The sequence below is a fragment of the Akanthomyces muscarius genome, chromosome 6 (genome assembly GCF_028009165.1).
Source record: "Akanthomyces muscarius strain Ve6 chromosome 6, whole genome shotgun sequence".
Taxonomy (NCBI): domain Eukaryota; kingdom Fungi; phylum Ascomycota; class Sordariomycetes; order Hypocreales; family Cordycipitaceae; genus Akanthomyces; species Akanthomyces muscarius.
In genome coordinates, this window is record NC_079246.1 from 1796372 (window position 1) to 1821346 (window position 24975).

The 24975-nt window shown below is 55.1% G+C and overlaps 8 protein-coding genes across 11 annotated transcripts; 5 read left to right on the forward strand and 3 right to left on the reverse strand.

Annotated features, from left to right (window-relative positions):
• Positions 1 to 1459: 1459 nt before the first annotated feature.
• Positions 1460 to 2035, forward strand: LMH87_000623 (uncharacterized protein; the record flags this gene model as incomplete). Its single annotated transcript, XM_056198558.1, has 4 exons — positions 1460 to 1472; positions 1539 to 1754; positions 1831 to 1890; positions 1950 to 2035. 4 exons carry the CDS (start codon positions 1460 to 1462, stop codon positions 2033 to 2035), a joined length of 375 nt encoding a protein of 124 aa, XP_056055496.1.
• Positions 2036 to 2494: 459 nt separating this feature from the next.
• Positions 2495 to 3795, reverse strand: LMH87_000624 (uncharacterized protein; the record flags this gene model as incomplete). Its single annotated transcript, XM_056198559.1, has 3 exons — positions 2495 to 2660; positions 2759 to 3124; positions 3176 to 3795. 3 exons carry the CDS (start codon positions 3793 to 3795, stop codon positions 2495 to 2497), a joined length of 1152 nt encoding a protein of 383 aa, XP_056055497.1.
• A 2109-nt stretch (positions 3796 to 5904) lies between these two features.
• Positions 5905 to 7906, reverse strand: LMH87_000625 (uncharacterized protein; the record flags this gene model as incomplete). The annotated part of the gene is made up of 4 exons (XM_056198560.1): positions 5905 to 6794; positions 6843 to 6938; positions 6989 to 7579; positions 7627 to 7906. 4 exons carry the CDS (start codon positions 7904 to 7906, stop codon positions 5905 to 5907), a joined length of 1857 nt encoding a protein of 618 aa, XP_056055498.1.
• Positions 7907 to 8657: 751 nt separating this feature from the next.
• On the forward strand, positions 8658 to 10433 carry LMH87_000626 (uncharacterized protein; the record flags this gene model as incomplete). Of its 4 annotated transcripts, none has more annotated exons than XM_056198561.1 (1): positions 8658 to 10433. In XM_056198561.1, one exon carries the CDS (start codon positions 8658 to 8660, stop codon positions 10431 to 10433), a length of 1776 nt encoding a protein of 591 aa, XP_056055499.1. The 4 variants fall into 4 exon arrangements, with proteins under 4 accessions (XP_056055499.1, XP_056055500.1, XP_056055501.1 ...); XM_056198562.1 differs by having other exon boundaries at positions 8919 to 10433; XM_056198563.1 differs by having other exon boundaries at positions 9009 to 10433.
• Positions 10434 to 10493: 60 nt separating this feature from the next.
• LMH87_000627 (uncharacterized protein) lies at positions 10494 to 12471 on the reverse strand (the record flags this gene model as incomplete). The annotated part of the gene is made up of 9 exons (XM_056198566.1): positions 10494 to 10530; positions 10623 to 10765; positions 10819 to 10911; positions 10965 to 11180; positions 11228 to 11475; positions 11523 to 12051; positions 12103 to 12206; positions 12288 to 12332; positions 12438 to 12471. 9 exons carry the CDS (start codon positions 12469 to 12471, stop codon positions 10494 to 10496), a joined length of 1449 nt encoding a protein of 482 aa, XP_056055503.1.
• Positions 12472 to 13411: 940 nt separating this feature from the next.
• On the forward strand, positions 13412 to 15248 carry LMH87_000628 (uncharacterized protein; the record flags this gene model as incomplete). The annotated part of the gene is made up of 4 exons (XM_056198567.1): positions 13412 to 13987; positions 14050 to 14459; positions 14516 to 14929; positions 14987 to 15248. 4 exons carry the CDS (start codon positions 13412 to 13414, stop codon positions 15246 to 15248), a joined length of 1662 nt encoding a protein of 553 aa, XP_056055504.1.
• A 1393-nt stretch (positions 15249 to 16641) lies between these two features.
• LMH87_000629 (uncharacterized protein) lies at positions 16642 to 20722 on the forward strand (the record flags this gene model as incomplete). Its single annotated transcript, XM_056198568.1, has 4 exons — positions 16642 to 20277; positions 20332 to 20478; positions 20558 to 20628; positions 20680 to 20722. The coding sequence occupies 4 exons, from the start codon at positions 16642 to 16644 to the stop codon at positions 20720 to 20722; spliced, it is 3897 nt and encodes a 1298-aa protein (XP_056055505.1).
• Positions 20723 to 23140: 2418 nt separating this feature from the next.
• LMH87_000630 (uncharacterized protein) lies at positions 23141 to 24605 on the forward strand (the record flags this gene model as incomplete). Its single annotated transcript, XM_056198569.1, has 2 exons — positions 23141 to 24103; positions 24165 to 24605. The coding sequence occupies 2 exons, from the start codon at positions 23141 to 23143 to the stop codon at positions 24603 to 24605; spliced, it is 1404 nt and encodes a 467-aa protein (XP_056055506.1).
• Between the last annotated feature and the right edge of the window lie 370 nt (positions 24606 to 24975).

A 24975-nucleotide genomic window follows, 5' to 3' on the forward strand; every position in this document is an offset into this window, starting at 1 on the left:
TACCATAATAACGAGCTTCCTACCAAAAAAGTACTAGATACTTTGGTCTGATGGTCTAGTGGTATGATTCTCGCTTTGGGTCCGCATAAACGATCTTGTGAGAGGTCCCGGGTTCAATCCCCGGTCAGACCCTTTCTTTTTGCCTTTCTCTGGTTTTGCTACGTTTTTGTGACGATGAGATGCAACGGAATCAATTTGTTTTGATATTGGATGAAATACTGCATTTGGAAAACTCGTGGCAACGACAGGGAAGAGCGCGGAATCGCGATGGGGAAGACCCACACGGCATGGGTGAGGTTGCAGGACCCAGTACGGACAGTATGATTGGGTCCTTACAACGTGCTCATCAGCTGGCAGCTGCGCGGCCGCATCGCTGGCAAACGGCGAGGAGAATGGGAATGTCTTCTACGGTACAACGCCTACCAGTCGTCCCTCTCAGTTCTTTGCTTTGTGTGCGCGATTTCTATACTCTGCGACAGATACCAAACTTGCGACGCAATTTTTCTTAGCAACTTCGCAGTTATGACCGCTCCAACTGGCCGCGACAACAAGCTCAGTGTCAAGTGTGTGCAAACGGAGCGAGTGGCAGCAACTGGCAGCTTATTTGCTGGCTAGCAGACTGACCAGCTTGACAAAGGCAGAGAGGGTTTCACTATTCGACGAGAGTAATCACAATACTCCCCACCTACAATGTCGAGCTGTCGGTTATCCAATTAATAAACTGGCCATATGACTACCCCTAGTGTGCACCAGCCTGCCGAAAGGTCACTATGCAGCGTGTCGCAAAACGTCCTCGTGGGTGCGATAAGACGCTGGGGCGGGGCTGATCGTCTGAAGTTACGGTGGCTGCCGCTAGTTCATGTAAAACGACGGGACCCTGTTTAGAATAAAAGAGCAGGCTGGAAGAGTCTTATTTTCCCACTCCATTGCGTAATTTGCCTGAAAACGCAGGCTTCCAATAGGTGAGTGCGTTCTGATATGGCTGGCTAGTAGTTAGGCACCTAAAAACAATCAAAAATTGCCGGCGGCTGTCAGCTACTGTAAAAGGAAAGAGATTAAAGGAAAATAAATAAAATGAAGCAAATAATGAGGAATCAGAGTAAGTATGCAGAATAAGGGAGAACAAGAAAACTAGGAAACGAGACAGGTAAAAGAAATAATAAGCCACTGCTTCTATTGCTTTGAACGGCGTCTTTTTTTGTCACCCACTTGGTACAAGGTGCCACTTCAATCTGCTGCGGCTTCCGTTTGGGCGTCAAAGTAGAGGCAGGTAACGTGCAGGCCGCCTCTTGCTGGGCGGAGGCCTCGACATTTATTCTTCTCGCTCGCTCGGCTTTTCTAACCTTCTTGTCTCTACCAACATCGGCAACCCAGAATACTATCTGACATTCTACCAACCCCCAGACGCTCTCCCAACACACAACACCCTTTCAACGCTTTCAACAAACAGACCGTCAAGATGCCTGGCGTTCGTAAGTTTTTCCGCAGCTCGCCCCCCCCAGACCTGACCTGTTGCTGACGCACGCGCACCTTGGCAGCTCTCGGCGCTCTGGAGAACCTCAAGACCAAGGTCCAGGAATTCATCAGGAAGAAGCTCAACAAGAACAAGACCGAGGACAAGCCCGCCGCGGCCGAGACTACCACTACTGCCGATGCTGCGACCCCTACTGCACCTGACGCCACCAAGACCGAGGCCGAAGCTCCTGCTGCGGCCACTACTGCCACCGCTACTGGTGCACCTGATGCAGCTCTTGGTAGGTTTTGCTTTAGCACTGCCATGCTAACGACGCCCGTTGACGATGGCTTGAGCTAATAATGTGGACGCTGCAGCTACCGATGCCCCACAGGTCACTGAGGCTGCCAAGGAGCCGACCGTTGACACTCCTGCAGGTATGACATGATTTACTGGCGATGAAGCTGGCGGTGCATACTAATGCGTGGAAATGCAGTCACTACCGAGCCTGCTGCCGTTACCGGTGCCGCCCCGATTGTCCAGACCGCCGCTACCCCGGCTCCCGCTACCGCTGCGGCCTAAGCCGGCATCGATTCCGGTATCGCGGTCCACGCCCCACGGCAGCGTCGGGACCCATGACGAGGTGTAGATGTCTACAGCGTCTTCTTACTTTCACAGCGCTTTTGATCTCGATATTATGATCTGTGCCTCACGGCAGCGTCTGGATTTACGGCGACCAGCTGTAGTTGTCTACAGCGTCTTTTTACTCTCACAGCGCTCTTTGAATTGTCTCGTTGCGCTTTCTGTCTGTGTTTTTGTTTGCTAGCTACTGGATACCCGCCATGCCGCACTGCAATGATACCCTGTGCGCTGGTCTGATGAGTTGCCTCGACTGCTATATTCCCACTAGTAATTTTTCTACTTCTTTATCGATCCTTAATCATCCTCTTTCGACAGCAAAATTTAAAACTTCTATTTTCTAATCGCTATCGTATCTATTTGGCCCATGGGGCTTTTGTAGGAGGCATACCCGTGTGCCCATCACCTGGTGGCGGTCCAGGCCGTTGTGTGGGCGGTGGCATGCGACTCGCTGGTACGGCAGTCGTTCCAGTAGGCGGCGGCATTCTCGATGTTTGAGCCCATGGCGCTGCCGTACCTCCGACTGGCGCGGCTGTGGTTGCCGGGGCAGACGGAGCAGACTGCGCTGCTGGGTTTTGCGCATTGGGGTCATTTTTCCAGGAGAAAAGCGAGGCAAAAGGAAAATGTTGCACGACAGGAAACTTGGACAGCACCTCGGCATTGTACATTTTAATCATTCCCTTGTTAATCTTGCCCCAGCCATCTTTGACGCCAGATATGTCAAACAGCATCGGGCTGTGCTCCCAGAACGGACCTTTTTTAATATCGTTGATGAAACCAATGGCGGAAAAGTACATGTTTGTTTGGCGGTTGTCCTCGACAACCAATGATTTGGTAATGTCACCGGTCTTGGGTGCGCCTCTCACAGAACCCTCGAGCGGCATGGGGTCATTCTCGTCAATAGGCCTCGTCAGCTGCGCAGAACCAAATATGTATGGTACAAAGGAGTGGTCATCTAGACCCCAAACGCCGTGGGAGCCCGCAGGCTCGAGCGTATATGTCGTGATGAGCTTTCGGACAAGCGCCAGATATCTGCCTCGGTCAGTACAGCGCTGGCGCCGTTGAACTCGGTAGGTTACTCACGGTTCAATGACGGAAAAGACAATCTCTCTCTCAACCTCCACCTCTGGATTGTCCGTTTTGAAATGGCCAAGCTTCCACAGACAACCGAGAAAGGCCACAAAGCTGAGCTCATGGCCGGTGCCGTAGTCGAGGCGCTGCGCGCTGCCGAAGCCGCCCAGCAGATAGCTCTTGATCTCCTGGCGCGCCGCTCCGGAGCCCGCCATCGTCGTCTCGCCCAAAGTCGTGGCCCTCTCCAGCAGGCCATCCGCCTTGCCCTCCAGCAGCGCGTGCCATGCGCGGAAGCTCAGGTTGCCGAAGCGGCGCGGGCCCGGCGCGGGCGGCGCCTCGTCGATGAGGCGCTCCATCTCGGCGAGCAGGTCCCGCAGCGCCTGGACAGGGGGTAGAAGCGGCGCGTGTTGCTGGGAAGGGATGACAAAGATCTGCGGGACGGGCGTGTCTTTGCGGTGGCGCGGACACACGGCGTGGTTGAGTTGCATGATGAAGATGCCAATGTCGCGGTAGGCTAGGCTGGTGAGGAACGCGGGCACGTCGCTGCTCTCGTGGATGCACTTGACCGGCGTGGTGAATTCCGGCAGCGCGGTGCGGTCCAGGACCTCTAGCCGGTGGAGTTGAGTAGCCATGGTTGCCTGAAAGAATTTCGGCGGTGATGGTGGTTGATGCGAGGATGAATGAGTAGGTTCATGGCTCTTGGCAGGTGGTTGCGGCAGTGGGTGGCACCCTGTGGGTTCGTTTGGTCGTGGTAGTTAGTCATCTTAGCGATGAAGCACGCGACATGGTGTATAAACGCATCGACGGGTTTTTCTTTTTGGAAGAGTATTCAGTTTTGAAAAGAATAAAGAGTCCTTGTGAATGGGCTTCACTGCGTGTCTCCGAATGCATGGGGGCGCGCGCACAAACCCGCGCAGGGTGCCCGTTTGCTCACTTGTGGGTAGCTAATTATACTGCAGCACTTTGTTGACCTTTACTTCTCGCATACAATTTTCTACGTGGAATTTTACAGACATTACGGGGAAAGGTCAAGAAAATGATGTAGAAAGCTGACCGAAATCTCTGGCTATTTCAACATGTCTGATCAAGAACCGTTCCCCAACTGTTCGGCCCAGTTTCCTGGAACGCCATCAAGCAGCCACTCTCAACAGCGACTCTTGTCCCCCGTCTCGTACTATCGGGAACTTTTTGCCACAGGCCGAAAACGAAGAAGAGTTAGCCATGGGCCGCTGATTTCAGCACAGCAGTATCCTGTGCAACCTGGGCCTATCGAACTAGCACAGGTGCCTCCAGCGACAAACAAAAGTTGGCCAGCCTGCAGAGCCGATGCTGCGACATACATGTATAACTTTGCGCAAGATTTTGCGATAAGCGAAGATATCATTGAAAGTGATGCCACGGATGACTGCTCAGACTGTGAGCCTCCTGCACTGGGCGAGGATGCCGAACATTGCCCAAGCCCACAGCGACAGGCGTCACGTATAGCAAAGAGGCAACTAGGCGATTTGAAGGGAGATGGCCCGCCACAAGAAGCAACACAAGACTCGAAATCGGATCATGAGAATGATAAGAAAGGAATCCCCCATCGCAATATCAATCGTATCCACGTTTCACCTTTGCCAGCTCTGACTAGCGACAGTTCAAAGGGAATCCTCAGTGCCAGTGGCTGGGAGAGCAACGTGACCCCGGAATCGAGCCCGCCACTCCTGGAGTCTGAAAATAAGAGCTCGGAGAGAGGGCTGGTGGAAGATGAAGGCAGCAGAGGACGACAACCATCACCTCAACTAGGCAACAATCCTAGATCTATTCGGGAAGAGCATCGCGGATCATCGCCCACAGGTTTCCAACACAAGGAACAAGGCTTTGAAGAGCCAGACTTAAAAGATACCCGCCAGCCTCTGTTAGCACTTGCAACAAGAGTCCAAAGTTCTCAGAGAATCGAAAGTTCGCAATCTGCGATCGAAGAAGTCTTGGTCGAGAGCCGTCAAATACCTCCGCCAGAGCCACCAGCCTCGGACGAGTCAACGCAATCCATTGTACGTATAGACTGCGGCAGTCTATCTGCCAGTAAAGAAGAAGACGACGACTCGATCCTTAAATACACAATATCTGATGCGCTTCTGGCGATGCATAAACTCATGAGCAAGTCATTCTGGGCAAACGATCACCAGTGGCTTGCCCAGATGGCGTTGCCGGTACCACGCAGCCAACCTTGCACCCCCTACTCTGACGAGATTATCAAGACATCAGCAAAGTTGATTGAAACCATTGATTCGATAAAGACAAAGGAGGGAAACTCCAAGCAGGCACGGTTCGCTGACGTCTTGAGTTATCGCATTAGTAGCTTCATCGGAAGAATACGAGAGGCCTGCTCGACCATGTGCCATCATCTTTTCGGGACCCAACCGCAGAATCCTCACCAAAGACCTCATATACACGAAGAAACAGTGCACAGAATGCGGAAATATGCAATTCCGAGGCTGGTCGCCGTTCTAGGCAAGGCGTTTACGCTACTGTGCAACCCAAAGCCTGAAATGAGATCCCTAGCCATCTTCGTCACGGAGCAGATTTGTTTTGACACGGAGCGTATTCTCAAGATTATCGAATTTGGAACAGAATTAAGCGAGGATGGTGTGGTCGTTGAAGTTGAGGAGTTTGTGCGTTGCTTGGCTGTCGTGCGAGAGTGGGCCAAGGTCGAAAGAGACATGAAGAGGGCCTCGAGATCTATCGCTCTGTAGACTTTAATACAAGATGTCACCGCCAGTGACCGAGCTTCGCCCAGTCTTGACCTCTGATATCAATCCAGTCTCATGCATTTTCCTTACCAGCGAGAACAGCATCCCATCGCATCCTTTAGCCGCCATCAAGTCCACCGTAACGGGCAAATACTCCGTGTGATGCGTCACCTGGGACTCGTACTCAATCTCGCCAATCGGAATCACAATATCCGGAACCTCTGCCATGACCGAGATTCGGCTCGTGGAAAACGCACCCGGTGCCTGCGGGCCCATCCAGTAGGTATCCCTGTACTTTGGCGCGGGCGTCCGCGGGACGTACACGAACAAGTCGCTCGAGCAGCTCGCATTGCCCGGCTTCAAGACATTTCCGTTGAACCAGTTCATGAACCGCGTCTTGTTGGCCATGGCCTCGTCAATGGTCGCGTTGGCATTGTCGCCCAGCGCCCAGCGGCGCAGCGGCGCGGGATTCACGTGCGGACGGCGTCCGTCGTGCTGGGCCGCGTAGTCGGCGTAGAACGGATCGCGCACCAGCCGGCCCTGCTCCTTGGCGGAGAGCACCTCGTACGTGCTGTTGATGAAGGCCAGCAGCGGTTCAGCGGTGGGATTGGTGGCCGCCCAGCGCTCCGTCAGGTTAAAGTCGGAGACGCTGGCCGACAAGAGGTCCGTCATATTATGCAGAAAAGCCTGTAGCATCTGGTCAAACTTCTTGTTGGTGCCGGCGGGAAAGCCGACGGCGAGGATGTGCTTGGGGTAAATGTCGGAGTTGCTAATGTTGAGCTGGTAAAGTACCGTCGCGGTGTCGGCCCAGAGAATGGGATCACGAGCCAAGAGTCCAGCGGTGTCGTATTCGGGGGAAAGTGGCATCGTATAATCCAGTGCGATTAATCCATGGCCTTTGCTCTGTTAGCATGCTATCCAGAAACATAAACAGTGCTGCTCACTTGGTCGATTCCCGTAGATGCCTTGAAGCTGACTGGGGCTGCGAATGCTGCCTCCCGTGTCTGAACCGATGGCCATGTCAAGCCATGGATACGAAGCTGTTCAAATCGTCAGAAATTGCGCCGCTAGTTTCGGATGCTTCACATGCCTTCTCCCGCCGCTGGTCCGGCAGAAGACGAGGACGGATCGAGGTACCCGTCACCGCGCGGGTTAAACGGGGCGTGATAGTCTACCCAGTCGGCCGTGGCCGTCTCCCCATTTGCAAACTGGCTCGTTTTCATCTTGCCAACAATCACAGCGCCAGCGTCGACAAGCTTCTGCACGGCGCTGGCCGTCTGGTTAGCCTCGGGGTACAGCTGGTACCAGGCCCGGTTGCCGTTGGACGTCTTGAGGCCGTCAATGTCGTAAATATCCTTGACCCCGAGGCGGAGCCCGGCAAGCGGCCTGTCTGGCGTCTTAGTAGAGGATAGGCGCGACGGTACGGCAATAGCCAGTGACTGTCCAGGCACATTGGCGGGCAAGACGGCGTGCGACCCGTCTGGCGCCGTGATGCTCGTCTCGCTAAAGGCGCCGGCGAAATCTGTGTACAGCCGGTACGCGCTGTATAGCCTTCCAGATGAAGATAAAAAGTGCGGTCCATCGGTTACGGTGGCGTTTTTTAAATCTGCCCATGCAATTGTCGCGTTGCTCAACGAAGGCGGCTCTGCAGAGTTGGCCGGCCCCCCAATCAGGTATACCACTTACGATAGTCAGCATAGTTCATAATACAGTAGACATGTAACACACCCTTCAGAAACTCATCTTGTATGACATCGTCATTCGCCAAAAAGTCTTTTGTGATTTGCGACAGAGCTGATCCGTTGAGAGAAGCTGACTTTGTGTTGACGATCGTGACGGGAAGCAGAGCATCGCCTTCTGCAACGGGTGCATCACTGATTGTGCCCACACACCACGCTGGAACAAAATAATGAATGCCGCCCACGTTGATAGTGCGTCCAGTCGACACTACTTGCGCAGTAGTGGCGGTCGCAATATGCAGCAGTGCTGTGACTAGCGATGGCTTCATGTCGCCTTCGTCGCAGTTCGTGTGGTTGTGTAACAAGCTTCCTTCTGGACCAACACCTTTACAGGTGATGTGCTTGTTCTGACATTATAAAACCCACCAGATGTTTCCCATGTGGATTCTGTTAGAGCAGCATTGCCATCGCGTACTTGGTGGATACGCGAACATGGTTACATCAACCGGGATCACAGAGCTGAGCGATGATCCTACCCTGAGGGCTACATTGTGTAAATGAGCAAACAACGCGTGGGGGGAAACAACCCTGAGAGCAGGCTAAAACTATCCACAAAGAGGATTGGCCCATGAATCCCTGATTCATGGGCCAAGACGGAAGATCGCGGGTCCCTGCTTGGCGAGCCCTGTGGCACCGCTTCAAGTTCCCGTTCCAGGATAGGCAACTGCACAGATTAGATAAGATGGCTAGAAACAAGGTTAAAAATCTTACCCAGCCAATTTTTTCCCTTAACGTTGTCCGCGTTCTGGGCTATCTGGTGTGGATCTCTGCAAGCCTCAAGTATCCATTGCCCATCAAGGTGAACAGAACAACTGCCGGCACTAACACGAACGAAGCATCAGCTTGCTGGGATTGACGCACATCAGCGGCTGCGAAATGGTGCAACAGACGTCGGGGGAAACAATCCGAGGGCAAACTGGTTCAGTGAGGGTTTTGTTGTAGGTCAATATTAGCCTTATATTTAGAGTAGCTCCCGGCCATGGCGTGTCTAAAACCAAGCGTACGGATTCACTCAGCGCAATGGGCAACTTTCACACTGCCAGCAAGCTCCTCGTAGCTGCTCTCGCCAGCATTGGCACCGCAACGCCGGTTTTCAACAACACCACCAAGCCCACCTGTGGGAGTCCTCTCCTCGAAGACTTTGACTCTCTGGGCGCGTGGTTCGAGGGCGTCAACGCCATCAACTGCACATCCATCCCGCGTCGCGAAAATGCCACAATTGCCATCATCGGCGGCGGCGTCTCAGGCCTCGCCACGGCGCTCATGCTCGACAGCGTCGGCATGCACAACTGGGAGATAGTCGAGGCCAGCGAGCGCGTCGGCGGGCGCTTCCGCACCAAGTTTGTCGGCGGCACCGACGAGTTTGCCGAGATGGGCCCCATGCGGCTGCCCTGGAGCATCACGTACAAGAGCGACAACAGCACGCACGCCTACACGGACCACCGCATGACGTTTCAGCTCGCCGACACGCTCAACCGCCTCAACGGCGACGACCCCCGGTACAAAATCGGCTTCATCCCCTGGATACAGCACCACCCCAACGAGCTGCTCGCCCGCGGCACCGGCCGTCATCCGGACGGCCGCGTCCCGACCCGCGCTGAGATTGCGGCCGACCCGAGCCTGGGGAAGAAGGCGCCCATGGACACGGCCGAGTACAAGGACACCAAGGCCAAGATGAACGCCATTCTCAAAAAGGAGGAGACGCTCCGCTTCATACAGCGCGACGTCTGGCGTGCGCACGCCTGGGCCATGAACCAGGGGCTCGACGACCTCAGCGAGCAGGCGTTTATGCGTGCCACGTTGCACGCAGGTGAGAATGTCACCGACGCCATCTGGACCGACACCGACTACGACATCTTCTGGGACGAGCTGCACCACAACTCCAACCTCGCGCAGGACGGCTCCGCAGGCACCCTCGGCGAGACGGAGTGGAAGTGCGTCGACGGTGGTTTCGACCGCATCACCGACGCCTTTGTCCCACACGTCCGCGACCGCCTGACGCTCAACCGCAAGATCCGCAAGATTGAGCCAATTTACAACTCTCAAAACAACCAGACGACGACGGGCACCCGCCTCTCCTGGTACCCGAGCGTGGCCAACCGCACGCTGCTGCACAAGGACTACGACTACGCCATCGTGGCGGTGCCCTTTACCATGACGCGCTTCATGGACCTCCCGCCGTTCTCCTCCGTCCTCGGCCGCGCCATCAGCGAGGCCGGACTGCGCTTCAAGTCGGCGTGCAAGCTCGCGCTGCTCTTCTCCGAGCGCTTCTGGGAAAACGGCGAGCGGCCCATCTTTGGCGGCTACTCGCAGCCCGCGTCCAACGCCGTCGGCGCGCTGTACTACCCCGTCTACGGGCTCAACGAGTCCTCCCCCCGGCCGGGCCTCATCACGCAGTACCGCGGCGGCGACTGGAGCGACCGCTACGTCAGCTTCACCGACGACGAGTACGCGCAGACGGTGCTCGACGCCGTCGTCAGCCTGCACGGCGAGCAGGCCCGCCGGCACTACACGGGCCAGTACGAGAAGCTCTGCTGGCTCGAGGACGAGCACACGGCCACGTCGTGGTGCCGGCCGGACATTGAGCAGCACCGGCTGTACATTCCCGCGTACCACCGCACCGAGTTCAACACAATCTTCATTGGCGAGCACACGGCGCCGACGCACGCTTGGATCAGCTCGTCGCTGCACTCGTCGGTGCGCGGCACGGTGCAGCTGCTGCTGGAGCTGGGCATGGTGGACGAGGCGAAAAAAGTCAACAGGGAGTGGATGGGCCAATGGATTCACGGCGCATAGAGTAATGGTTGCATGCATTTTCAGAGCAGAAGAGTGGAAAAGTTTATTGACTGCGGTAGGCTAGATGTACGTGCAGCCGAGAATCTGGAACTCGTTTCTTCATTGTTCATCAGCGTCAATTTTCAGAGCTTGTGATTCGTCTCCTAAAGATACACCAGCTTATGGAAGACTAGTAACGAAATTGCCTACTCTACTTGGCACTGGCCAATGTTTCTTTGGCTGTGAGGGCCATCCTCAAGACCATTGCGGCGTGGGGCGTCGGGGCGCCAGCGCCAGAAAGGGCGCAGGAAGCTTGTGGCGTTGTCGCCGTTTTGCAGAATGTCCGCAGCGTGCTAAGTAATTGTCAGCCCGAACTGGTGAGCAATATGTAACGTGTTTGTGCTACCTTTCCCAGAACGGGTAGAAATTTGGCGCCGTGGCCGCTGCCGCCAGTGCAGACAAAGAGCGAGTTGTCCGTGTAAGTCGGGACATGGTCAATCTATATGTGTCAGCCTAGAAATTGCATCGCGGCTGGAGTCGCTGGTTACGCACCACGAAAGAATTGTCGAGAGAGTCAGTGTACCAGCAAAGCTTCGTCGAATGAAACGGGACTTTGTCAAAGTCAGGCAGAAATATTTTGACAAATTGTCGGATCGAATCTATGGCGGCCTCGGGAATAGCACTCGAGTCACTGGGCGACATCGGGATGGACCACTTGCCATCCTGAGTGAATGGAACGCCTTCAGGCGCCGGCTGAAAGTTGGTAAACTGTAGAAAGGGTCAGCCAAAGAAAAGGATACGCCATGGTTGCTGACCTTGATTCCGCGGAACCCAATCTTGACCAGGCCATCTGGAGTTCTCGGGAGCACATAAACACTGCCGGTGTCCTTTCCAATCTTGTTTCGAGGAGTGCTCTTCCAGGTAATGACGGGAAACGTCTCGGGCGAATACTTGTTCCAAAGGTCCTTGTTCTCCTTGTCAATCTTAAAAGTGGCGAGGCTGCCGCCAGATGATTCGAGGTGAGTCGACAGGTCGGGAATGAGCTGCGTGGTAAAGGAGCCACCTGAGAGAATTAGGCGACGAAATGGAAAACTTGGATCAAAAGCTAACCTGCAACGGCCACTACATCTGCTTTGTGGACAGCGCCGTCTCTGGTCTTGACTCCGACAGCCTTCTTCTTGCCGCCGACCGTCTCTTCCACGATGGATTCAACAGCACCATGCTCATTGCCAAATATAAACTTGACGCCTTTCGAGACCGCGAGTTGATGGAAATATAAGCACGCATTGGAGCAGCGCATAAAACCACCAAGGGAGTCAAGGACTGCTTCGTAAGTCCGGCCATCTTTGCTGTCCGGAATAGGAAACTCTAGAAGCTTGGCATCCCAGCCTTCAGCCCTGGCGCGCTCTCTGTCTTCCACAAGACTCTTGACAAACTGAGTTTCGCGGATACCATCACGTTCCATGTTAGCAAGGGTCTCCTTTTCCAGGGCACCGAGCTCATCAGACGGCTGGACGCGAAGCATGCCGCTGGGGACAAACAGGTCGGCCCCGGAGGACTTGTTGATGGCGACCCATTCTTCCCGGCTTTCTAGTGCCAGGCGTTGGTAATGAAGCTTTGTGCCGTATGAAGCACGAAACTAGACTGCATTAGTATCATACGTCCAGTATTTGGATACCCGAAAACTTGCAATTTTGTTATGGTCAACAGACGCTGCCTGCACGTTTTCATCGGCTACAGGATCATACTGGGTCTCGTCGTAGGGGTGGCGATCAAGAACAGTAACATTGTAGCCTACTCCAAGCCAACCAGGATTTGGTGTGTGAGCAGCGGCAGCACTGGACGGGAATAGCAAAGGCTTTGGGGTCGGCTTACCCTTTTCGCGTAGCGCAACAGCCAACGAGAGGCCAAAGATTCCAGCTGAATCAATATTAGTTTGTCATCCTTTTTCCGACGGTAGACGCTAGCGGAAAGTGATTGATAAAAAAAACCGCATCAAGGGGGGGGGGTTCGCGTGATACATACCACCAACAACGGCTACAGACATGGTCTCGCTCATTTTGGCAAAGAGAGGCGGTGGCGTGAACCAATCAAGGACGGGTGGAAAGAGGGTTTGTGGAATAAGCTTATCAGGATTAAGAACAAAAGTAAGGGTAAACGCAGCAAACTCTTATTCTTCACCGTGGCGACGGCTGCTGGGGTTCGGCGAGCTTTTGATTCGAGAGGACGCCGGCCATCCATGAAGCTGCGGGGCCTTTCGCCGTGTGAGGCTTGCCCAGCCGGGAGTGACCGACATGGGGATCGTCCACGTTCGGCTGCACGGTTGCGGGCCAGAAAAACGCCATCCGCGAACCTTTATGGTTAAACTTAGCCTCAGATTATTGTGGTACTCTGCTTCACGCCTCAAAACATTGGCCGCACATTGGGCGAAAGGTTTTTGGCCGATGGGCTATCGACTCGTCCATGTTGCTGGGCAAAAGGGACCCGAAATAATAGCCTGTTCTGAGCGTATGTTCCGTGTTAGTCGTTTGAGGCTGAGGAGGGGAGATGAGACAAAACAGGATCAAGGGCAGAAGAGGCCGCATAAACTCACTCGCACACCTTGATGTCTGTTCGTGTTCTCGGCCACGGATACCACCTTTGTTATAGCGCACGGCAAGCATTCGGCCGTACGTCTCCCGCACCCCCTTGCTGGACTCCTGTGACCCGCAGCTTGAGCTTGAAAGGCAAGTTGGCGGAGCTCTTCCTGGTCTGAGCGAGGTGAAAAGGTCGATGGCTAACGGGGCAAGGCTGTAGCTCCCGCTGGCAGAGAAGTAGAGATTTCGTATAAAGGTTCGTTTGTCTCAGCGCTTTGCATCAGTCGGATGTAATCCTGCCAGAATCAAATCGCCCCGAGGGAGAGACCTTCGAAAGATCCGATTTTCCCTCCTCCCTCCTCGTTTATCTGCACCAAGCGGTTCAGTCTGTTGTCCTGTTTTCATTCACAGCCGCTACCAACCATGGCCGAAGAGGAAAAGGAAACGCCCAAGGGCCTGGGCGAGGTTGTCGAGCCCATCGAGGACTCTGGTTCCGATACTGGATCTCCCCAGGCCGCAGCAAAAGGCGGCTCCAAGGTCGCGACGGAGAAAGATCCCAAGACTGGCCGTGCCCTTCACTTTGTGACGAAGCGTGACATTGACGACACGACGCTGTGGTACAATCAGCACAAGGCCTCTGCCCGCGCCCTCTCCCCCGAAGAGGCCACAAAGGTAACGCGCAAGAACTTTTGGTTCCTCCTGATGCAGACATGGTGGGTTGCCTTTTTGATCCATCTGGACAAGTCGACGCTCTCCCAGGCCAGCACCATGGGCATCTTTAAAGATGTGCACATCGACAAGAACCAGTTCAACCACCTATTTGTAATTTTCTTTGCCGGCTACCTGATTGCACTCTGGCCCGGCGCTGCTCTGGCGCAGCGCGTCGGTCAGAAGCAGTTCATTGTTGGCTCCCTGGCCATCTGGGCTCTGCTTCTGGGAATGCACCCGCTTGCCAAGAGCTACTCGCATCTGATCGCGCTCCGATTTCTTCTTGGCATGGTAAGCCACAACCGCCACGCATCGAGTGCCAAGCCTTGATCGCTAACCCCAATGCTTGATAGGCCGAGTCCCAGATTGTGCCGTCGACGACAGTCCTGCATCAGGCCTTCTTCCCACCCAAGAAGAGTCCTTGGGTCCAGCTGCTGTGGTGGGCGTCGGGCAGCTTTGCCAATGTTCTCCTCACCATGGTGTCTTACAGGCTCATCCTCGATGACAACCACCACTCTCTTGCTGGTAACCTAAGCTCGTGGAAGTGGATGCACATCATCTGCGTCATCCTAACTTTCATTGTCGTCATTCCGCTGGCCATCTTCCTGCCCAACTCACCGGTCGAGGCCAAATGGCTGACAGTGGATGAAAAGATACATACGATTGATATGATTCGGGCCACACATGCTGGCATCAGCAACAAGACGTTCAAGTTGTCACAGGTTCGCGAGTGCTTCACCGACCCCAAGAGTTGGCTCTTCATGTAAGTCGTGTATAGCTCGGGACCGGTAGATACCGGCAAGCTAACAATGTGTGTAGCCTCCACATGTTCTTCAACGAGCTGCCCAACAACACTTCACAGCAGCTTCCTCTCATTCTCGTTGGTTTCGGCTTCACTCCTGCGCAGAGTGCCTTGTTCAACATTGCCAAGCCCCTGTGGGGTTCGTTCTTGATTATCGTGTCGGCGGCGATGCTGTACTCGACGGATCTCGGCGTGGGCTACACCTGTGCCATCTCATACATTCCTTGCTTCGTCGGAGGATTGATTATGCTGACTGCGCCGTGGTCTAACAAGATTGCGCTCGTGGTTGGTACGCAGATTTCGACTTTTAAGCCATCTTACCTGCTTGGCCTCTCGTGGGCTGGCACGACGACGATTGGCTACACAAAGAAGCTCTATGTCATGTCTACCTGCATTGTGGCTGCTTCAGTCGCCAACATGATTTCACCCGAGTAAGTGATGACGCTATTCGTAAAGAGAAGCTCGAATGCTGATGCGCCGACGTCCAGATTTTGGCAGAGCAAGTATAAGCCTCGCTACACTCTACCTTGGGCTTTCATGACGGCTTTCTGGTTCATTTCTCCAATCATGTGTCTCATTATTCGTTTCTACCTGGTGCACGAGAACAAGAAGCGTGCCGCTATACTTGCAGATCGAGGCATCGACAGCGACAATGACGTTCTCGAAGTCGGCAGCGAGATTATGCACCTGAAGGACGACGATCTCGATCTGACTGACCGCCAAAATCTGCGTTTCGTATACCCTCTGTAGATGGATAGCGCGGATAGCCGAGGGGACAGAGCCCACCGAGCATTGGCTCAGTTGAGGTGTGGACGTCAGGCGGAGGAGGCAATGCACTACAGTTTCACCTACCATATAGAAAGATACCGGGCGTGCTATAGGTATGCTGCAGGCCATGGTGGTGAATTGACTGGCTGCTCTGAACCGTCTTATGATCTCTGATTTCCATGCTGCTTTCTGTGGTTTCTGTCTAAAAGCATTGTTTGATACATAAAGGGTCATGATCATGGCCATCTTGTAGGTGGAGCGACGCCACATCGACGCGTCTTCTGACTACCTACGTCTGAGGCGGTGCGCTGTTTTCGCGTATAGCGCCGTGGCTGGAAGCTGCCCGCCTCAGTCCGGCCTGCCTGTAGCTCAGGGGAAACGCCGCTACAAAATGGCAAATCTCCACTGAACCCGCGCGCACAGACGAGACCCCTAGCGCGTGGCTACAGCGGGCGACAGCGGCCTCGAGCGGGTTCCTGGCTGCCCGTAACTTTATCTGGCTGATGAGGACGGGAGAGGCAGCTTGCATGAAGCATCGCGAAACAGGAGCAGCAACATCAGATGCAAAAGGCCTCCATTCACGGCAGGACCGTACATGCTATTGTCTATCCGTACTCCTATCGTCGTCGCATTATCTTGTCACTCCACATCATGTGCTTTGGAAAATTCACTAGACTCTGAGCTAGCTACAACGTCGTGGCTAGTCACCACACCCTGGTTTATTGGTTGGTCGGACCTAATTTCCGTGTTGTCCCTTGACAATTTAGAGGGCTACTTACCGATGTTACCAGTGTCGAATGGGGAATCTGGACAGGTCGGCAGCATGTCCCGTACGGATACAGTGCATCGTTCTTTGTGCGGTAATGGACAACGCGCCGGCTCATTCCTTGGCCACACATGTCTCTTGATTCTTCGCTGTGGTGATTCATCAGGATGCCCGCCGGTCCGAAGCTCGCCACTGTCTTGGCGCCTACGTAAAAGACATGCCAACGCTGACCTGGGAATAAAAGACTGCATCATCAAGTGAAATGGACAAGATATCTTGTGGCGAGATGATCGCCAGTGGATAAGAACGGACTCGGGCTGGCGGGCAGCTCGACCCAACCCCTAAACCGTTTCCACCTCCCGCTAATGCCTCCCACCAGTGGCCACCACCACCACTACCACCATCTCCCGGCCCCAACGCCCTCTTTCCCCTGCTCATTAAACCTGGCCAGACAGGGTCCAATATATTTCCATTGCTTGTATTGTGCCGCCTCTCCCCCCTCTTTGCATCTTCATCAAGCAGCTCTTTTGTCTTTGATACCCTAATTTTCTTTATCGCGCCTTGAAAGGTCGAGCTCCTGTGTAGCATCTAGCCAGCCGCACGCCCACCATGTCGAGCAGTGCTACAGCTCCCAAGACCGCGTCGCCGCGCGCTCCTGGCACGGCTGCCTCGTCGAGGGCAACGGGGGCTACGGCCACCTCTGCCTCTCGCCGTCCAACTGCCGCCAGTTCGACAGCTTCAGCCTCCAGGACGACCACCGCCGGTCTTAGCAAGCCGCCCACCCGCCCACCGTCGTCGACAACGGCCACCGCTGGTGCTGGTGCTGGCGCCACCCGTCGCCCAACGTCGTCTTCCACCACCGCCACTCACCGCAGCCGGGCCAGTGTCAGCGCGAGCGAGGATGAGAAGAAGCCTGTGACCTCGACGACTGCTGCCAGGCGCACGAGTACCCTGATGAGCAGCCCAGGCAAGTCTGCGACCGAGAGAAAGCCAGCTGTCCCTACCGCTGGCACTGCTAGGAAGCCCGTTACTGCGGCCGGATCGACTGCCAGCCGATCCTCTCTCTCCGGAACCACTGCGCGCGCGGCTACTACTCGTCCTACTCCCACGACCGGAACCACTGCCACAACAAAACGACTGTCCACTGTCGGGGGTGTTTCTTCTGCCGCTGGACCTCGCCTGGCTGCCCGCCCTGCCTCGCGAGCGGGCAACCCCAGCGACGCCTCTCGAGAGCTCGAACAGCTCAAGACTGAGCTTGCATCGAAGAACGAGGAGATTGTGTCCCTCCACGACCAAATTAAGGCTTCTGATGTCACCATTGCCGAGCTCCGCGATCACGCCGAGAAGCCTGCCGACTCCATTGAGACCCCCACGCCCGCTCAAAACGACGATGCTATTGCTGCGCTCAAGGCGGAGCACGATACCAGCATCTCTGCCCTCGAGACTCAACTTGGCGAGGCGCTAGACGCTCGCCATGCTCTCGAGGCTAGCTTGGAGGAAAAGACAAAGGCTCTCGAGCAAGCAACGGCCAGCCTCGAGCAGAATCAGTCTGGCGCTTCTGCCCACGAGAGCACTCTAGCTGACCTCAAATCGGGCCACGAAGCTTCTGTTGCTGAGCTGGAAAAGAAGATTGAAGAGCTGACCGCTACCAATGCTTCCCTGGTGGCTGCGAGCAGCGACAAGTCCAAGTCTGACGAACAGCTGGCTGTTCTTCAGGCTGAGCTCGACAGCACCAAGAAGGAACTGAGCGACGCCAAGAACAAAGCTGAGCAAACATCGGCCAGCGCAACCACAGAGCTGCAGAAAGAGCTTGAGGCAAAGACCAAGGAGCTTGCCTCGACAAAAGACAGCCTGGACCAGCTGCAGCAGAAGAACAGCGACATTCAGACATCGCTTGCTGACAAGGACGGCGACATTGCCAAGCTCAAGACTATGCATGATGAGCGCATGAAGCAGCTTTCTCAGGACTACGAAAACGAAATTGAGAGCCTGCGTGGAGACGCCTTCTTCAAGCGCAAGTACCAGGAGCTCGAGGGGCAGCATGAGGCTCTCCAGGCCTCTTCCACCGAGCTCGAGCAGCAGCATGCTGCTCTCAAAGCCTCGTCTGCCGAAGCTGCCGAGACATACGCCAAAGAACTTGCCGCCGCCAAAACGCTGCACGCCGATGCTGCCGCCTCTATCGAGAACAAGAGCACCGAGCACCAGAAGGCGCTTGATGAACTTCATGAGAGCCACGCCAAAGAGCTCGCTGCTGCCAAGGCCGATGTCTCATCCTCTAGCGATTCTCACATTCAAAGCCTGGAGACTCTCAAGACCGAACACCAGGCTGCTCTGTCCGAGTTGCGCGACAGCCATGCCAAGGAGCTCGAGGCCGCCAAGAATGACGCTTCACTGGCCAGCGAATCCCACATTGGAAGTCTTGAGACTCTCAAGGCTGAGCACGAGAAGATCTTGACCGAGCTACGCGACAGCCATGCCAGTGAGCTCGAAGCGACCAAGGTCAAAGCTGCTTCTGCTGGCGAAACTCACCAGGAAGCTCTCGAGGCTCTCAAGACTGGACATCAGCAGGCCATTGATGAGCTTCGCAAGACCCATAGCAATGAGCTCGACGCCGCCAAGACCGTTTCCGGTGAACTCGAAGGAGAACGGGACGCTCTCAAGACCGAGCACCAGAAGACTATTGACGCGCTTCGTGAGGCTCACGCCGATGCACTCAGAACGGCCAAACTGGACGCCGAGGCCTCTGGACACGCGACCCACCTGCAAAATGTTGAGGAACTCCAGGCCGAGCATGCGAGGGAGTTTGATAGCTTGCGTGATACTCATGCCAAGGAGCTTGAAGCAGCCCGGGCCGACGTTGCCTCTGCAAGCGAGTCTCAAGTCGACGTCGAGGCACTCAAGGCCGAGCACGAAAAGACGCTGAGCGACCTGCGTGACGGCCATGCTACGGAGCTGGCTGCTGCCAAGGCCGAAGCCGCCACCAGTAGCGAGACCCATCTTAAGAGCCTCGAGGCCTTGAAGGCCGATCATTTCAGAGAGCTCGCTGAACTCGATTCACGACACACCGAGGCAGCTGGTGAGGCTGACGCAAAGCTTCAGACTCTCCTCCAGGCTGTCAAGGCCGAGCATCAGCAGAAGTTCGACCAAGCATCTAGCGAGTATGAGAAGCAGCTTGAAACCCTCAAGGCCCAGCACCTGGAGCAACTAGACCTCGCCAAGAGTGATGCTAATGCTGCGCACACTGCCAAGACTGAGCAGCTCATCGCTGCCCATGCTGAGGAGTTGGAGATGCTTAAGAAGGAGAAGGCAGAGGTCAGTGAGAGGCTGTTGGCTTTTGAGTCTGATGCTGCCAGTTACAAGGATCAGGCTGGCAAGAAGCACGCTGAGGAGTTGGCTGCAATCAAGGCCGAGCTCGAGGCCTCACAGGCCGCTCTTGAAGAGGCTGAGGCCGGGGGATCCCATGCCCTCGAATCTGCTCGCATTGAACTCGAAGAAAGCCACGCCAACGAGGTTGAGAAGCTCATTGCCATGCACCAGGATGCCATGGATGCTATGAAGACACACGGCGTCAACGCCCGCAAGGATCTAGAGGAGTTGTCAGCCCTGCACTCGAAGACGATAGAGGACGTCATGGCCGAGCACCGCCAGACCACTGCTAGCCTGGAAGACAAGGTTGCCGCTCATAACGCATCCAACACTGAGCTACAGGAGGCTCTGGAATCCGCCAAAGAAGCACTGGCCAAGGCCCAGGAAGAGGTTGAGGAGTTTAGCCAACAGCTTGCCCATGAAAAGATGGAGCGTATGACTGCTCTTGCTGAATTGGACGCTGTCAAGAGTGCCAAGCCCGACACTTCTGTCGCGGACTCGTTGAAGAAGGAAATGCAGACCTCGAAGCAGGCATTTGAGGAAACACTTGCTTCTGCCACTGACGATATCAAGGCCAAGCAGGCTGCGCTCGACGAAGCCCTTGAAAAGCTCAAAAAGTCTGAGGAGAGCAGCAAGCAGATTCGGCAAGAGCTTGTTGCTCTGCGAGAAGAGGCCGCCACCAAGGAGCAGACTGCCAAGTCTGACTACCGAGATCTGAATGACAGTATGACTGTTCTTGTCGAGGAGGCATCGAACAAGGCCAAGAAGCTAGAGTCGGAACTCGCGGAGGCTATTGCCAAACTTCAGTCCTCGGAGAAAAGGATGGACGAGCTGCAAGCGCAAGTCAATGTGAAGGATGCTGAGCTGGCAGAGGCAAAGGTAGAGTGATGCGTTGCAACTGTAGAAGAACACGGATGGCTAACTTCGAAACAGGCAAAGGGAACACTAGGCAAGCCCAAGGGCCTGGCTGCGAGCAGATTTGCCGCCGCCGGCGATGAAGAAAAGGAAAACGTGGCGGCGGAAGACGGTTCCTCTCAAGGTGAGGCCGACGAAGATCACTCCTCGATAGCACTGGCATCGGTACGAATATTCCCTGCTTGATCCAGCGCTCTTTGAGGTGCGCATCCAGATTGAATGCATGCTAATTCGGACCGTGCAGTTGTCTAAGGCCCGCTTGACGGCCAAGCAGATTGACTCTCTTGACCGCGAAATGAGGGATCGCAACCTACAGTGCGTATCTATGACCAATTTATAGGGACTCCTTGCTAACTTCACTTCTAGGCTGCTGCAATCCATCACCAATTCCCAGTCTCAGTCTTCGTAAGCCCGAGAATTGAAGAGGAGGGTGTCTTTTTGGACTGGCTTTCACCTATCCAGAACCTGAATGTGATGAAATCGGCGTCATTCCCTTTGTCAGGCGCGCGTATATGCTGTCTTTACCTGCACTGTAGTTTTATCATCCCTTGTACCCCCGCCTACCTCCCACCTTCCCTTGGCTGTGCTTCATAATGCTGTTGCTGGGCACGACCTTGAGGAACACAGAGTGACGATACCCCATGATAGTTAATAGTATTAATTGTTTCACCTTGTCCCGCTCATGGTCCACATATTTCTTCATGGTGCAAATGTCGCTGCAGTTAATGAACAATTTGGTCAGCTGTGTACTACAACGGCGCCGTGATTCACCAATTTGCTTTCTTTGATGGGCCCTTTGACGGATAATGTGGCGCACCCAGACTAATAATAAAGGCGCCCGCCGCCAGTCTTCCCACACAGAATTTGGTTTCTCTCACACTTCTCTACTCAAACCGCCAGAAATGGCTTCGTTAATCTTTTACACATACACTGGCGGCTTATTGGCCGTCTGCGTCGGCCTAGCGAACGAATCGAACGCCGCCTTGGAACCGTCAAACGATGAACCCCACGATGACCCTCGGCCAGCGGTTGACGATGCAAAATGAAGAGGCATCCTTTCAAGCAACAAGAAGCCTCCGTGGTCCAACGGGCCAATAGGTAGGCTAACCTTTTGTTAGCTGTCCCGCAGGTAGGTGAACGGTCCCGCGACGGCCCGTGTTCGATTTCCGTGCCCCCGGAAATGCCCCTTTCTTTTGGTGCAGATGGCAGTGGTTACCCGGAGCTATATTACAATGAACTTTTCGACCGCCACCCTTCAACAAGTATCCGAGCTGGTGTAGTGGTCAGCACACTCAGTTGACGGCCGGTGAGCGCAAGCAATCCGGTCCCGAAAGGGCCAGGTGACAGCCAGTGTCGACTCATGGGCTCGGTCTTCTAAATACGCTTCTTATTTTTTTTGCCTGTTGGCATTCTTGTCGTGTCGCGTGTCGACGCGCGCCAACGCCGCCGACATCATCATCTGGGGGCGCTTAGCGAGCGCTTGCCCGATGTGATTGACTGCGGTGGAGACGATGGCGGCGGGAGTTGATGAAATAAGGACAAGTGTTTAAAATCGCCGTTCGGCTGTATCATTCGAATACGAAGCGCTTCCGGGGCGCAAAGTACTGGGACCTAGAGCTTACAGCGTAGAGGGAGCTCTCAAGCGATGAGCGCGAGACATGGTCTGATGTGACGTCAAGAGCAGATTTGACTCCGGTCGGCTTTCCCAGCACACTTGCATCTCATGTCCTGAACCGGCCCTGCCCATATGTCAATCTAGTTGTCGTCGTAGTAAACGGAAATACCAAGGTCGTTGAAATGAACTCTCAACCTGCATAAGTAGCGTGCAGCAGAGGGCACCAAGATCGGCGCCTTGGCCCACGTATTCCAAACGTCAGTGTGCCAATCTAAGCAGTGCCAGAGCGGCGCTTGCATTTCTGTACAGAAGTCACCAAGCAGAATTCGATCCATGAATTTGTTAGTGCATGAACCAGTTCCTGATGAATATGTGCCTGCGGCAAGCGCCCGCGGCAGTCGACCCAGTTCCGCGGGGAAAAGCGCCGGTGCTTCCGTTGTCTGACCAGAAGTGATTGTCACAGCATGTCCGGGTACTTCATGTACCGGCCTTGGATACACAACGTCGACGCATCATTTTGGCGGCGCCGACTCTTGGCGTCGGGGCCGGCGTTTTGATTAAGGACCGACAATAATATGGAGGGCCAGATCTGCCCAGGCGGACACAACGGATCGTCCCAGGACCAGTCTTGTTGGGCGCACTGTGGCGCCTGCAAGAACCTGCAAGAGGGCCATCTGCGGCGCGCTTTTTACTATTATTAGGGGGTTAAAAGGCCCAGTAGGCTTGACAGCAGGCCTATCAGCAGTGCTTGCAGGGCTTTGTTTTGGAGCGCTGTAGCGCCTCCAGTCAGCACCTTGTAGTGGGTGCAGGGGCCACTAGCAGGGGGCTTTATTCCTCTTTCCGCCATCGCTGACGCCGACACTTTGGGAGGCGAAAACGACAACACTAGAAAAAATATGCCTTGTTCACCATCACTCTAGAAGCGCGGCGACAGTTGCGATTCTGATTCCCAGGACAATTGCGCGTTGGGCATTTACTCGACACAGCGCCCCACAACTGTCACCCTCAACTGTTAGAGAATCCAGGTCAATCCCTTCCGAGTCTCCGGCGATCCGGCAGGTGGTACAGAAGCAACCTCAGTTCCCGTGCCACGACTTGGCCTCTCTGACCCGTATCCCCGCCCTCCTTCTCCTTTTCATCGCCATTCTTCCAACCGAAACGGCCATAGACAATCATTGACGGGCCTTTGAACCGCCCGCACACGCCGCCGCCATGCCAGAGATTCGTCGTGGCAGCTCCATCCACGCGAGCTCGACCCCGACGTCTCCCGCGGCCGCGTCGCCATCATCACAGCTGCCGCCGATTCTCCCGCCCGTCCCCGCCACGCAGACGCAGAGCCACAACGACGGGACAGCAGCGAACGATGCCGCCGGCGCCACCACCTCCACCAACATGCGATCCGCCTCGATCGATCACGCGGGCTACAAGCCGCCGCGCCGCTCCATCACCCTCTCCGGCCTGAAGCCGCAGCGTCACTCGACCGATCTCGCCTCGTCCATCCTCGCGGGTCATCACATCAGCAAGACGACATCGCCGTCCGCCGCCGACGGGCCGTCGCGCCGCAGCCTCTCGTACGCCAACCGCGAGGCTGCCACGGCCTACTACGACTCCCGGGCGGCGACGCATGCCGAGTGGCAGCGCCGCGCCAAGACGCTCGAGGAGTACTACGACGACAACCCCAGCTTGCTGCCCCAGCTGCCCTTTACCTGGCACCACGGCTGGCGCCGCTGGCGCCTCTTCTTCTTTGCCTTTCTCGTCTTTGTCGACGCCTGCGCCGTTCCCATCGCCCTCTACTACGGCATGTCGTACGCCGGCAACGTTCAGGGCTACATCATTTTCGCCGTCGTCACCACCATCTGGGGCGGCCCGACCTATCTCGAATTTGCCATTCGCACGCTGCGTCTGATCAAAAAGGAGCGTTTCTACCGCCCTCTGGGCACGAACAGCCGCTGGTGCTTTGACGTCGTCACGTACACGTCCGTCATCACCATTACGGCCGTCACAGCACTATTTGTCGTCGGCAGTGTGCCGCATATTGTCTGGCTTCGGGTACTCTGCATGCCTGCGCCGGCAATTCTGTACTCCGTTGGCGGTGTCATGGCCTTTATTCAGCTCTACAATCAAATGGGCTGGAAGGCACCCTTCCGACTCAGTTCTACGCCAAAAGGCGGCAAGGTATGTTGAACAGTTGCGAATTGTATGCGTCCCCGTGCTCTTGATGCTGACTTCCACCAAGGTTCTACCCCCCGTGTACTACTTTATTGAAGACGTTATCGCTGTCAACGCCGGTGCCGGTCGTCCCTTTCGTGAGGCCCTAGCCGCCCGCTACAAGGCCAGTCCTCGTTTTCGCCGCATGCTCTACATCCAGTCTATTTTCTGGAGTATTCCGGCAATCATTATTGCCATTCCTCTCACCGTCATCGCTGTGATTCACCCAGTCCCGGCTACGGCGGCTTACGGTATTTGCTGGGCTGTGCCCTTTCTCTGGATGGTCATCTGGGGCGTCATCAGCGTCTACTGGTGCAAGGCCGACATGGTCCGCGAGCGTCTCGAATGGCAGGCCGGCAAGGTCGACGGCGGCACCACGCCGATGCCGCACGCATCGCCATCCTCGACACCACCGCCAGACAAATCGCAGCGAAGCGATACAACGACCAGCGCTACCGAGGAGGCATAATTCTCACCTGTGCTTGCATAGTGCAGTGGCTGTTTGATTTAGAGGGACGTCTCGTTTGGACTTCGAATCTTAATCGTGTATGCATATAATACCCTTGGCCTCAGAGCGATGCCAATTTGTTTTCTCATTCATGAGCCGCGGAGTTTTTTTTTGGAATTGGGCACCATCTGTTGAATAGAAATCATAGAAGTACAGCTAGGGTGTCTCGAGTAAACGAACATGCTGTCAATAATAGATAATTTCTTACGAACATTTATTTGCGATCAGAGGCTTGAAAAAAGCGAACACGATACAATGCTCTCCAGTTAAGCCTAGGTTCAGGTTTCGCCGTCGAACAAGGCGATGTTAGCACTCGTAGCTCACGACTTTA